The following is a 13,876-nucleotide window of genomic DNA, read 5'->3' as shown; positions in this document are numbered from 1 at the left end:
AATACTAGAGTGTCACCATCCTCACAACCACCTGGGCTCCCAACCTTAGCGTTATCCTTGATTCTTCACTCTTACTGACTCCCCATGCCTTGTCGATTGCCCTGTCTCGCCCTTTCTGCCTTCACAACATCTCCTGTACGCATCCCCTTCTCTCCACTCAGACAGCCACGATCAGGCCTCCGTCACTTCTTGTCTGTACTATAGTAGTCTTCTAACTGATTTTTTCCCCTCAGGTCTTTATCCACTACAGTCCATCCTCCTGTCAGATGCCCAGATGGTTTTTCTAAAGTGTAGGTCTGACCATATCACCTCCTCTCAGTGAGTTTCCCTGGGACCCTGGGTGTTATCTCAGGATCATACAGAACCACCTCTCCTTAGCATGTCAGCGTTTTTGTAACCAGGCCCCTTCCTATCTATCTTTCAAGTCTTCCTGCGTGTTTCCCCTCTGTTCAGTCTGTAATCTGGCCAGGATGTCCTACTTTTTGTATCTCAGATACAGCGCTCCCATCTCCTTTTGCATTGTTTGATCCACCCGCCTGGAATGCTTGGCCTCTTTATCCCTCCCTCTCGGTTTCTGATGAGGAGATTTCTGGGAAAGTCCAAAGGAGTGAAGCCAGGTGGGAAAGTAGTGTTAATTTCTCATTAATTTCTTTGAATGATAGTCAGCATTTATTAAGCTCCTACTATGTGCTAGGCATTGTGCTAAGCTTTGGGGGTATAAAGAAAGGCAAAAGACAGATTTTGCCCTCAAGGAGCTCACAGTCTACTGGAAGAGACGACATGCAAACAGATATATACAAATAAGCTGTATACAGGATGAACAGAAAATAATCAACAGAGGGAAGGTATTAAAATTGAGGGATTGGAATGGCTTGCTGTAGAAGGTAGGATTTTATCTGGGACTTGAAGGAAGCCAGTGAAGCCAGGAAGCAGAAGTGAGGAGGGAGAGCATTCCAAACGTGGAGTCAGCCAGAGAAAATGCCGCGAGCTGACATGCACGATGGCTTGTTTGGAGAGCAGCAAGGAGGCGAGTGTCACTGGATTGAAGAGTAAATTGGGGGTGGGGGGCTTGTAAAGCATAAGAGGACTAGAAAGGGCAGTGGGTGAGGGAGGCTAGAATAGGAAGGGCTTTGACTATCAAGTAGGATTTTGTATGTGACCCTGGAGGTGATTGGGATTTTATTTGTGTGGGGGGCGGGGTGGGGGAGGGGATCACTTTGGCCACACAATCGATGGATTGGAGTGGGAAGAGGCTTGTGGCAGACGGACCAACCAGCAGGCAGTGGCCCTGGTGTAGCTGTGAGGAGATGAGGACCTGTACCAGGGTGGTGGAAGTGTCAGAGGTGCTGCCGAGATCCAGAAGAGAGTGGTGTCTCAAAAACCTAAAAAGAATGACTCAAAAAGAGGGCGAATAACGGTACCAAGGGCTCCATCAAGGAGGATGAGGAGTGAGGAAAGGCTGTTAGATTTGGCAGTTAAGAGATCATTGGTAACTTTGGAGGGAGCAGTTTCAGCCGGATGATGACTTCAGAAGCCAGACTGTAGAGATCAAAGAAGAGCGAGAGGCGAGGAAGTGAGACACCTATTGCAGATGGCCTTCTCAAGGTGTTCAACTGTGAAGGGCAGGAGAGATGTGGGATGACAGTTATTGGGGATGGAAGAATCAGGTGAGGGTTTTCTGACAATGTGTGTTATAGTTGTTGATTGCTGGACATTTCCATAAAATCTTTGAACCCAGTTTCATAAAGTATTCCCATTCTTTGAATACTGTGAGTAACTTTTGTCTTTGAGATTGGTGCCCTCTTGTGGCTTGTGATGAAGCTACTGTCCCTTGACTGGGAAACTTAAACATCTTTCCCATTTACTCCATTCTAAGCAAGTGTTGGCCATTCTCCTTGCCAAGGGCAACCCCTTCATCCGTGTCCTTTATCCTATACCCTCCTGTCTTCTCCAGGAGCTGGTATATAGTACTTGCCGTGTGCCATATACCATGTTAAGCATTTTACAAATATCTTATTTGATTCTCACAAAAGCCCTGAAAGGCAGGTGCTATTATTATCCCCATTTTATAGTTGAGGAAACTGAGGCAAACAGAGGTAAAGTGACCTGCCCAAGGTCATATAAGTAGTAAGCATGAACTCAAAAACTTAGTCTTCCTGACTCCAGACCTAGCACTCTATCCACTGTACTTCTTAGTTGCCTCAAAAGACACAGACCCAAATGAGGGCTTGGCACTGAAGTCCTAAACGATGAGAGGGCCAAAGAACAAATCATAGAAACAATTAGTGATTATGTGAGAAAATGACAATGAAATGACATATCAGGATTTCTGGGATGCAGTCAATGTAGTCCTCAGGGAAGAAAAAATCATATCTCTGCAAACATACATTAACAAAATAGAAACTAGAAGATTAATGAACTGACCATGCATTTAAAGACTAGAAGTCCAACAAATAAACAAACATAAATAAGCACAAAAGAAGAGATTGTAAAAATGAGATAAATAGATAAACTGGAAACAAAACAACAATCTGGAAAAATAATGAGCAAAACTAAAAGTTGATTCTTTCAAAAGATTAAAAATAGTAAAAACTAAAAGAGATTAAAAAACTTTAGCTAATATGATTAAAAAGAGGCAGAAAATCGAATCAATAAAATAGCAAATAAGCAAGGTAAGATCACAACAAAATCAGAAGAAATAAAAAGAATAATCAGAACTTACACATAGTTATATGCTAACAAAACTGAGGACAGAAATAGAAGAATACCTCCAAAATATAAAATACACAAAATGATGGAAGACCAGATGGAGATCTTAAATAACCTAATCTCAGGAAAGAAAATTGAACTATCCACAAAGAAACTAACAAGGAGGGGGGAACCAGCAACTCTTTAGCCTTATGGATTCACAAGAGAATAGCTATCAAACTTTTAAAGAATACTTAGTATCTATACTACACAAATTATTCTTACAAATTAAGAAAGGAAGCACCCTATTAGAATCCTTTTGTGAAACAAATATAATCCTAATACCTAAATCAGGAAAGGATAAAACACATAGGCCAATATCACTAAATATTAATTCAAGAATTTTAAACAAAATACTATTAAACAGACTATAGTGATTTATCCAAGAAACCATTCATTATGAGCAAATGATATTTATATCAGGAATGCAAGACTAATTCATCATTGGGAAAACAATCAACATAATTAATCATTTTAAAAAACCAAAACATCCAAAACCATATGATCATCTCAATAGAAGCAGAAAAGTATTTTTTGACAAAGTATAGCACTCTTTTATGCTAAGACCCAATGAAGTACAGGTCTAGAGGGACCTTTAAAAATGTATATATATTTTTTCCAAAAAACTTCTAAAACCCAAAGTAAGCATCAAAAGCAAGCTTATGGGGATATATTAGAACCTTTCCAGGTAAATAGGGGAGTAAAGTAAGGATACCCAAACTCCACACTATTACTTGGTGTAGTTCTGTAAATGGTAGTAATGGCAATAAGACTAGAAAAAGCAATTAAAGGCATAAATGTAGGTAAAGAGAAGAGAAAACTATCCCTATTTGCTGATGATATGATGGGATACTTGGAAAACCCTAATCAGCAAAGACACTAATTGAGTTAATTAATACCTTCAGCAGACTTGCAGGTTAGAAAATAAACTCTCAAAAAGCAACTGCGTTTTTATATAACAATAACAAAATCCAAGAAACAATAACAAAAAAAGGGAAATCCCATTCCAAATAACTAAAAAAAATTAAGTATCTATAGATTGTTCTACTAAAGTACTCAAAAGAGTCGTGTAGATTTAAATACAAAGTACTCCTTAAAGAAATAAAGAACAGCTTAAATAGCTGGAAGAATATTCAGTGCTCATTACTGGGCCATACCAATATAATGAAAATGACAATACCACCAAAGTTAATTTTCACTTTTAATGCTATACCAATCAAATTACTAATGGATACTTTATAGAACTTGATAGGCATAAGAGATAGCTAGTAAAAAGGCACAAAGAAGGGGTCAGGAGATAAATTGTAGTAAGCAGAGAAAAGCAAGAAGGCCTTTGTTGCTGGACCATAGACTCCCAAATTTAGTTTTTGTGGAAGTTGTGGGTGTTCCTTGCTTTTATCTAACAATGACATACTGATGTGATTATGGATGGAGTCTATCAAGAGTCCACTTGAATCTCTTGCATAACCCCATTTGGCCATATAAACACGGAAGTATTTGGGAATTTATGTAGCTAGAGGAGGTCATATCAATAAACACCCTGGAGTGCATTGGGGACAGAGGAGTGAAGGCAGGAGTTGGAGAAGTGGCTCAAAATGGGGGTGAGAAGGCAAAAAAGACACTTCTACCTATATTGTAACTTTGCTTAAGGCCTTGGCCCTGCCTCTTGTAACTTACAAATCATTGTGGTAGATTGATAAGGTATTAGTATGAGTTTGGAAGTTTAGAAGCCTCGAACTCAAATACTCAGTCTCTCCTGTGCATCCACCCCATTCCTTTCCCGTGTAATTTTGATTAGAAGCCATGACTGATGCTATAGTGAGCATGCCTTTCACTCGGGAAGGAGCTGAAAAGTGAAGAAAGAAAGGTGAAGGATGGAGGAGGACCTAATAAGATTGACAATTACGTGTAGTTAAGTTTCATTTGTGATTTCCTGTGACACTTTTTTACAAAGAGGGTCTATTCATTAGTTTAAAAAATTTCATTTTTTGCTTTCCTTTCCAGAGAGGATTCCTCTTATCTTTTTCGTTATCCATCTTCTCTTTCTGCCTAGAATAGACCTTGGTTCATGATCCCTATAATTATCTAGTCTCTTCCTATTTTCCTTATTTCTCATGCTATCAAAACTTCCAAGGTATCTATTTTGGGTTATTCCTTTTAGGCCTGTTTCTGCCCACCTTATAGAGCTTGTTCCTTGTACCCTTTTCCATTGTACCTAACTTCCAAAATAATGCCAATTCCTGTGTGGTAGAACCCTCACCCCACAATGTTTCTGAATATGCAGCCTACTACTGTTTTATTTTCTCCTCCCCTAGCTATCTGATGGGGCCCAGGAAGCTTCTGCCCCTGGAGTGCTGACTTAGCACTGGTTGCCTGTGGTGGCTTGAACAAACTCCTGTAGCCTGGACCTTAGATCTCCATGGCAGCAGAAAGTGAGAGGGGGGACCAAGGTGGGTCCTTGGCTTTTGTTGCAAGTCCATGTGTCAGGTCATTGAGTTGGCTAGTGCAGCCTTGCTGCCAGTAGTGTGGTGGTAGTAGAGAAGGGGATGTTGAATGAGCTTAGGGTAGGCATCGGTTCGTGGTTTGTTTTTGTTTTAGTTCTTATTGCCTTCTTTTGGATTCTGGGTGTCCGAGATCATGGAGACAATTGACGTTGCTTTATTTTTGGTGTATAATTTCCATTTCGGAGATGTTTGAGAGGTTGTGAGGATCAGGGAAAATGGTTAGTCTTACATCTTATTGGTCACATAATCTCAAAATTGCGTTAGCTTTTAATAGATAGCAACCTAATATCTGTTGGATTACAAACCAGTGGTTTGGTGTGAGTTAGTGAAAAACAACAACCACAACAAATAATTTTATAACACATTGTTGACATATAATAAAGTTGGATTAAATTGTGTAATCTGGTATATGTCTTAGAGGAGAAAAGTGCTTAAAAAGTGCTTAAAAGTGCCTAAGTAAATTCAGGAAACAAATTGAATTAGTAATACTTTGTAAATTTAAAAGTCAGATCTTTTCTTCAGTAGTTCTGCCTCATGTTAGTAAGGGTATGTTATTTTCTTTTTGTCACGTGAAAATCTCCTTTACCCAGTCTACATTATGACTTTTGTTGTTCAATCAGATGTGATTCTTTTTAGATTTAATTATGTTTCAAAGGTTTGTAAGTTCAGAATACTGAATTTACTAGACCTAAACAAACTTAAAAATAAGATACCCATTGTTTGGACATGATGGCAAAATAAGATTTGGGATTTTTTTTTAACCGAGAATCTTTCACTTTTTTTCCCCATTATAGTTTGGAGGCAAGAACAGCTCTGTCACATTGATCAGAATTTCACTGGGGCTAAAAGGAAAGCTGCTTTATGTGAACTTTTAGAAAAAGAAACACAAATAATTGCTTCCATTGGGAGGCAAAGAATCCTTGCCAATAATCGGAAGTATGAAAAGTCAATATTCACATTCTTGGATAAGGTTGGTGAAATAATTGTCATTTGAATATTAATAAATCCTAAGCATAAAAATGTGACAGAAAGCTTTAAACTAGTGGAGACAACACATTTTGTGAATGTTCTTGAATTGTAATTAGCACCTTACTTATCAATTAAGAATGTATTTGCTGATAAATCCCTATTTAATGGATTTGGAATCGGAGAGGACCCCAGTCCCAATTCCAGCTCTGCCAATAAAAACCTGTGTAGCGTTAGGCAAATCATTTGTTTTAGTTTAGCCTAAATTTCTTCATTGGTAAAATAAGGGGGTTGGACTGGATGATCCTATAAAACTCTTTCCAACACTAACATGTGATACTGTGATCCTTTACAACAGCCTCAAATGGAGATTAATAATATGAATCATATTTTCTTATAAAATGAACATAATCTAAGCAAAAGAGATTTGCCAAGACAGAAAAAAGAAACATGTTTGTGATCCTTTTGGTTTGGATTTAGGTTGACTATAAAATGGCACAGGTAAATATGTGGGTTGCTTCGGTGATTTTGTCTTCCTGGGTCAGGCAGATTCCTCCCAGCAACTTGTGGGATATAGTAGTGATTCATTGCTTTACTCTAGCACAGCAGGTCATTTTGTGACTGGAAATTCTTGACCAAAAGGGCACTACTATTATTGTAAACTGTATAAACATAGAATTAGGAAAAAAATGTAATTACCCTTTTGTGTGTTGAAACTGCCTATTTGATATTGAACAACCTGATGCCATGGGGATGAAATTATTTTTATATTGTTGACTTTCCAATATAATTAAAAGTCAATAAAGTAGAAAAGGGGAAGAGTTTTCAAAGTACCTATTAATTGATGATGATGTTTCGCATTCTCTATTCAGCATATAGTCTATAACTTATCTGAGGGTCTCAAAGTATGTATAGTATAAACCACATGTATTTAAACTATGTAATACTTCTTTAGCTAAGGTAACTAATAGTTACATGATCTTATTCACCAATAAAAATCAGCTACCCCTTCTGGAGTGAAATGAAACAATTTATAAACAGTATGCTGAAAGCAATTTCAGTGAAGATTACCATTAACAGTGAAGATGAAATAAAGACACTGTAGTAAACTACGGAAGTCCCTGGGAGGCACCTTGAGTGTTTTTTTTCTGGACATCCTCAGGAGAGTATTGTGCTGAAATGAAGTGTGGACTTTAGAATTTTCTAAAAAAAAAGAGTTCTTTGTAATTCTAGAAATGTTGTGGCTTTTCTTCTTTTTTTTCTTTTTCTTTTTTTTTTTTTTAGGCAGTTAGGGTTAAGTGACTTGCCCAGGGTCACCCAGCTAGTAAGTGCCAAGTGTTTGGTCTGAGGCTGGATTTGAACTCAGGTCCTCCTGACTTCAGGGCCAGTGCTCTATCCACTGCACCACCTAGCTGCCCTATGTTGTGGCTTTTCAAAGAAACAATATTCTGGATTAAGTGGGCACTCTTGGAGCTATGTTTCAACAGTTCATACTTAATCCAGACAGAACTTCTATCATTAATCTGGTGTTAGGTAGACCTAATTTATCAACAAGGGAATTATAATAAATATTTATATAATCTTATTTATAATTGGGCTTTAGTTGATAAAGTTTTTTACTCTCTGAAGAGTGGAATACCTCGATAGACTAATGATAGGCTCCATCCCAAAGATAGCCTCCGTGCCCTAGTAAAAAAAAAAAAGTCCTCAAATGGTAGTTAGAGGGCTTAAATGTGAAACCTTGCTCTATTGTGACAACGGTGAAGTTATTTCACCTCTGAGAATCTCATTTGTAAAATGAGGGGATTAGACTACATCTTCTCTAAGTACCCTTCCATCTCTAAATCCCCTGATCCCAGTGAATGATCCCTACAGGAAAAGCCATTTTCCCATTTGATTTCAAGATGAGAGATATGAATTGGGGATTGCTAAACACTGAAAGATCCCTGGTTTTGATAGATGAATAAATTTGATGAACCCTATTCTAAAAGGCAACTTGGTTTTATATGAGTTTCCAGTATCATAAAGAAATGTAAACTTGTCATGGCTTGCTCCTAGTAATTTTACTTTATTTTATTTTTTGACACTTAATAGATGTTTATTGGATGAATAAAAAAAATTGTAAATTTGAAGCATTTTTGAACACCTGACTTTCCTTCTACCTTTTACAATCTTCACTTGGTAATTCAACACATGGACCCTTGAATCCCTTACTCCTAGTACTATTACTAGTTCTGCCTTGCCAAACTGCCTTCTGCCTCCTTTGCTCCTACTCCAGGATTGGTAAAAGCTGTTGGAGAAAGTCATGTGACCACATGCTGGGTTCCCTACTAATTTATGTTATCTAATCTCTGATAGGATCTCAAGGCTACAGGGTAATCTTTTTATACTTTCTTGATTGACTATCATGCTTTCCACCCAAGCTATTCCAAACCTTTCCTTGTCTTCTAAAACCCCTATGTCAGTCTCTCCCTCACAATAGAGGAACTCACTTCAGCTACACACAGAGGTGTTCATAATCTTGACCTTGCTATGATCCAGAAAGGTTCTGCTTCCATATCTAGTCTTTTATCATCCCATCTTACTCTATGCCTCACCCCTAACTTTGATCCCTAACTCCATTCTATGTCTTCATAGTCCTCCAATGCCTCTCCATGTGGTTCTTTCCCAGGCCAGCAGTCCTGCTCTTACCATATTCCCTATTTCAACCCCTTGGTGAATCAGTTCAGCTCGGTTCTATCCATTATACACCTGCTCCCTCGTCCTATCAGGCCTTGCCAAACTCCAAACTTGAAATTCTCCCATCATTTGCTTCCTTTGCTCTGCTTGACATGCTGTTGAACAGAGCTGATGAGAATCGTGGCACCACTTAGATCAGGCCCATTACTAATTTATGTTATTTAATCTCAACTGGGCCCTTACTATAGTGCAGTAAATTTTCTACATATCAGTTTGCTATCCCATTCACCAAACCACTCACCACTGATCCAAAACTTTTCATCCCTCCTTAAGCCTCTTGTCACACTTCCTTCCCACCTTCTCTCCAACGAGGACCTTAATTCATAGTTAATTGGAAAAAAGGAGGCTGTTCTATGAGATTTCCGTTTTCTTCTCCTCTCTACTTCCCACATTAGCCAAAAAACTTAACACATTTTCTTCTCTTTCATCCCAGTCTCACATGAAGAGGTGACCCTTCTCCATGCAAAAGGACCCGTCCCATCCTGTCTTCTTCAGCATTTTTCTCTCTCTCGCTCCCCCTTCCTTTTGCATCTCTTCCTGCTGTTTTTGTGTTTCGTAAGTCTGGTGCTCTGCTCTCATTTGTTGGCAGCTAACTGAAATTTATGAAGGGCCCACTTTCTGAAGCAATTCAGAGAACGTGATTATTGTGCATTTCTTATTGTTGCCAGGATATTCTATGGAAGAAGGCGGCTATGAAAGAAAATCAACCCATTTGAAATGGTCATACCCACAACTGCAAATCCTTGCAGGCCTGAAATCAGAGAATTCAGAAACTGAAAACCAAGTTATTAGTGTTGGCAACTTTGGGGCACTTAGCGGAGGTTAGTATTTGTTAGTGAGGCTGTGTTTTATTTATGAGCACTTTGTCTCCTTTTGAATGATGCCTTTAAATAAAAACCCAGCCTGCTTGTAAGAAGATTTCAAAAGGTTTATACTTTTTGAGAGAGAAATTTTAAAAAATACCCAAGAATTCAATGAATTTGCTTTTCTGTTTTGTAGGGAGGTCAGTCTCAACTTTCCTTACTTTCTCTTATCTGAAGTTGACACTGAAGGGAGAATAATTTCTGGGATATAGGAGTATTAATGGCAATATACTCCACTCCCCTGTCTGGAGGGCTGCATAGGGCAGATATACAATCCCAGATCTCTTTTGTAAGTGGGTACACTGAATGTTTTCAGACTCATTTTTTACTTAAAAAAAATCCAAGTTTATTATTGAAAGGGTATATAATCCATTAGTACTTTAAAATCTTGTTGCAAATCCAGTTAATTTGCGATTTAAAGGTATCATTCATCAAAGAAACAACTACATATAAAATACAATTTCATTGAAATAGCTAGGTTGTATAGTAGAGCATTGGGCTTAGAGTCAGGAAGATCTGAATTCAAGGCCTGATTCAGATAATTAGGTGTGTGCATATGGAAAAGTCACTTACCACTCTCTCACCTTCAGTTTCTTTATTTCTAAAATGGAGATAATCCAAACTGTAGCATTTACCTCCCTGGGATGTTGTGAGGATCAAATAAGATAATATACATGAAGCTCTCTGCAAATCTTGAAGTCATTTCTTATTATCTCTTCCATTGCCCCAAATTATCAGTACTGGTGAATTGTTTGTCAGTTCTTAGATTCTTTGATAGCAACTTTCATAGATGTATAGAAGAAAGGTGGTGATACAGAAATAGGTGTTACCTTGAATTGATTGTAGATAGCATCAGAAGAGAATATGTTATTGTATAAATTTTTGTATTGTGAGAAATGAGTGGCTGAGCAGCACAGTGAAGGATCACAGGAAAAGGAGCCAAGAGACCTGGGCTGTCCGAGAGTAGCAGAGCCAATTAGAAGCTCTTTGACTAGATTTGTTGTTTGACCTTGGACAAATTCCTTTATTTAAGATTCTCTTGGGTTCCATGTCTCTCTTGTGGGAATAATAGCAATTCCCTACCTCCTCCTTCAGATTGATTCTAGGGATCACATTTGCCGGTCACCTATTTATTGAGCACCCATATGTGTCTAGGACAGTGAGACAACCTTCATGTTATGTGACAGGGGCCTTTTGAGAGCAGACAATAAAGTTGGAAAGACAGGATGAAACGGAAAACAATTAAGTGCTAACTTTGAGGTACTGACTGTAAAAGTAATACGAGATCAAATTAGTGAGAAATCCTGGTGGGATAGAATAATTAGAGAAATCTTAATGGAGGAGGTAGGACTTGAAAGCTAAGCAGGGTCTGACTAGGAGATCCTCTATGTGAAAAGGCTTCGAAGTGTATGGAGCCCTCACTAAATGGCAGAATATCACCACATTCGACAGAAAGGGCAGGGAAAGAATGGCATCTTATAATACTTTTGACATTTGATTGTCTGAGGCAGGAATCTCTGAAAAAAGATATTTATAACTGAATTATTACAAATGAAATAAGTTGCTGACCAGCAGAGTAAAATTACACAGAGGAAAAGAATATATAACAATTGAGGTAACACAAAACTTGGAATTAAAAACTTGACTTAAAATTACATAACCATTATAGCTTTTAAGAAAAAATCATAATTTTCAAGGGGAAAGAAAGTCACAGAAATAAAATCTTTTTTTAAAAATTAAAAAAAAAAAGAAAATTAAACTTTGATTTCTCTCTGTGGGACCAATAATAAAGAAGGCTGTGTTCATTTAGAACAACACTTTTGATTTCTAATTCATCAGTCCTAAATGTTATACTATTTTATAATCAAGTTATTTCCATTCTACTTCAAAGTGCTTAATAGGTTTCAAATTAATTCTATTAGTTTTAAAATAAATTACTTAATTTTAGATTTGTATTTTAATGATCCACATCATTTATGGTTTCTGAGGTTTGATGTTTTCTTGAGACCAGTCCTGAGAATGTAGAATTTTAAAACTTCCTTTCTAGCCATGAACCTACTTTTAGTTTGTCCTTTAGCTGATTGCTTAACATTGCTAATTACATGTACTAAAAGGGTGGAAGAAAATGGCATAATTACTGAAAAATATAAAATATTTTTTAAAAAAACATAGTTTTTTCTCATTATAAAATTACCTGATACTTCTGAAAAGAAATTTGAATGGAAACTTGCAAATATAGCTTGAAATACTTTTTAGTAACATAATTAGTAATATAAAATATATTTATTAATATAATATTATATCTGTCTCCATTTTGCTATTTCAAGGGGCAGCTAGGTGCCACTGTGGGTAGAGAGCTGGGCCTGAAGTCAGGAAGACTCCTTTTCTTGAATTCAGATCTGATCTCAGTCACATACTGGCTTGGTGACTCTGGCAAATCTCTTAACCCTATTTGCCTCAGTTTCCTCATTTGTAGCTAGAAAAGGAAATGGCAAACCCCTCCAGCATCTTTACCAAGATAACTCCAACTGGGGTCACGAAGAGTCAGACATGACTGAAAAATAACTGAACAACAAAACACCTCCTCATTTGTTCTAGCTGTCATTCCTATTTACATTTAACAAGGTAACAAAATCAAGATTGACAAAGTACTATCACAAGCAAAGCATCCTATGACTAGGGCCAAAGCTATCAAAAACAGTCTCCAGTCACCCAGCAAATATATTCCATTTCAAAACAATTATCAAGTAATTTCATGAATCAGTCTCTTGAACTCTCATAGCCTAGTTTTAGATAGATTATACCTAAGGAAGAAAATTAACCTGTCAGCACTTTGGGTAGATCCTCTGTGAAGGATTTATGGGCAGAACATAGACAAGAATCTCACTGAATGAGAAACCATGTATAAGTTGCAGTGGTCAAGAAGAGGAGATACCCATATCAATGAGAACATGGATGCACATGTGTAATATGTATATATGCATATTATATATGCATATATACTTATGTGTATGTGTATATATACATATATATTTATATACACACCCACACCCACATTGCAGTATAAGAGTATCACATTAATGTCAAACAAATGTCATGTAGCGTTTTTTTATCCATAAGTAATTTTAGGTTTATTTTGCACTGATGTAATTTTAATCCTTAATCCATTCAGTTCATCTGTTTATCTCTTTCTTCTCTACCTCCTAATCCCAAACTCATGTATGAATGCACAAGCAAAAAGTCAGTGGAAGGAACAAGAATCTAGAGAGAAGTCACTTCTCTCCTCTCTTCATAGTTCTTGGCTTGATAGCCTATCAGGGGTGGGGAACCTTCGAGACCACATGTGGCCCTCTAGGTCCTCAAGTGTGACCCTTTGACTGAATCCAAATTTCATAGAAAAATCCTTTTATTAAGGGGATTTGTTCTGACTAGATGTGTTGTTTGACCTTGGACAAATTCCTTTTCCTAAGGTTCTCTAGGGTTCCATGTCTCTCTTGTGGGAATAATAGCAATTGGTGGGTGTCTCCATGGTTAATGGCTATAATAGGTTGCAGCTGTGGCCAAGTGTTAGGGGAACTAGACTGCAGACTACACAACTTGACAATTTGGGATTTCTCAGTTTAGCGTTCTGAGTCCAGAGCTACAGAGCCCCAAACTGGAGTAATGATAGAGCCCATGGACCCATAGTACTTATAACTACAGAAATTACTAAGGAAGCAGTGTCTCTTGAAAAATACTCACCTTATAATTTTGTAACAGTTTAAAAATAACTATTCCTCTTATTAGATTTAACAAACTGTTGGTCTACTACATTAGTTGCCACTAAAATAGAGTTGATTTGGCAAATCATGTCCTCTAGAGGCAACCTCCTCAACATTCTAGTCTTTATGAAATGGCAAACAATGGTTTTTTCGTTTTTTTTTTTTTTGGTTTTTTTTTTTTTTTTTTACTGTTTCACACTGGTTCCTTGGAAGAAGCTTCCACATGGTTTCTATCACATTTTCCAAAATTGGTAGTCCCTAATATTTCATATTCCTATTCTATGAAAATTTCAAG

At 37.4% G+C, this 13,876-nt stretch overlaps 1 protein-coding gene across 1 annotated transcript in view; it reads left to right on the top strand.

The window, feature by feature from the left end:
• IQUB (IQ motif and ubiquitin domain containing) overlaps positions 1–13,876 on the top strand; it is a 90,935-nt gene that overhangs the window by 48,011 nt on the left and 29,048 nt on the right. The window contains exon 8 of the mRNA XM_027855180.1: positions 6,047–6,222. Coding sequence (XP_027710981.1) covers positions 6,047–6,222 — 176 coding nt within the window. The remainder of the gene's footprint in view (positions 1–6,046; positions 6,223–13,876) is intronic.

This window comes from Vombatus ursinus, unplaced genomic scaffold (genome assembly GCF_900497805.2).
Source record: "Vombatus ursinus unplaced genomic scaffold, bare-nosed wombat genome assembly UNPS02010788.1, whole genome shotgun sequence".
NCBI lineage: Eukaryota > Metazoa > Chordata > Mammalia > Diprotodontia > Vombatidae > Vombatus > Vombatus ursinus.
Note: the sequence above shows the minus strand (reverse complement) of the source record. Positions and strands in the feature narration are given on the sequence as shown.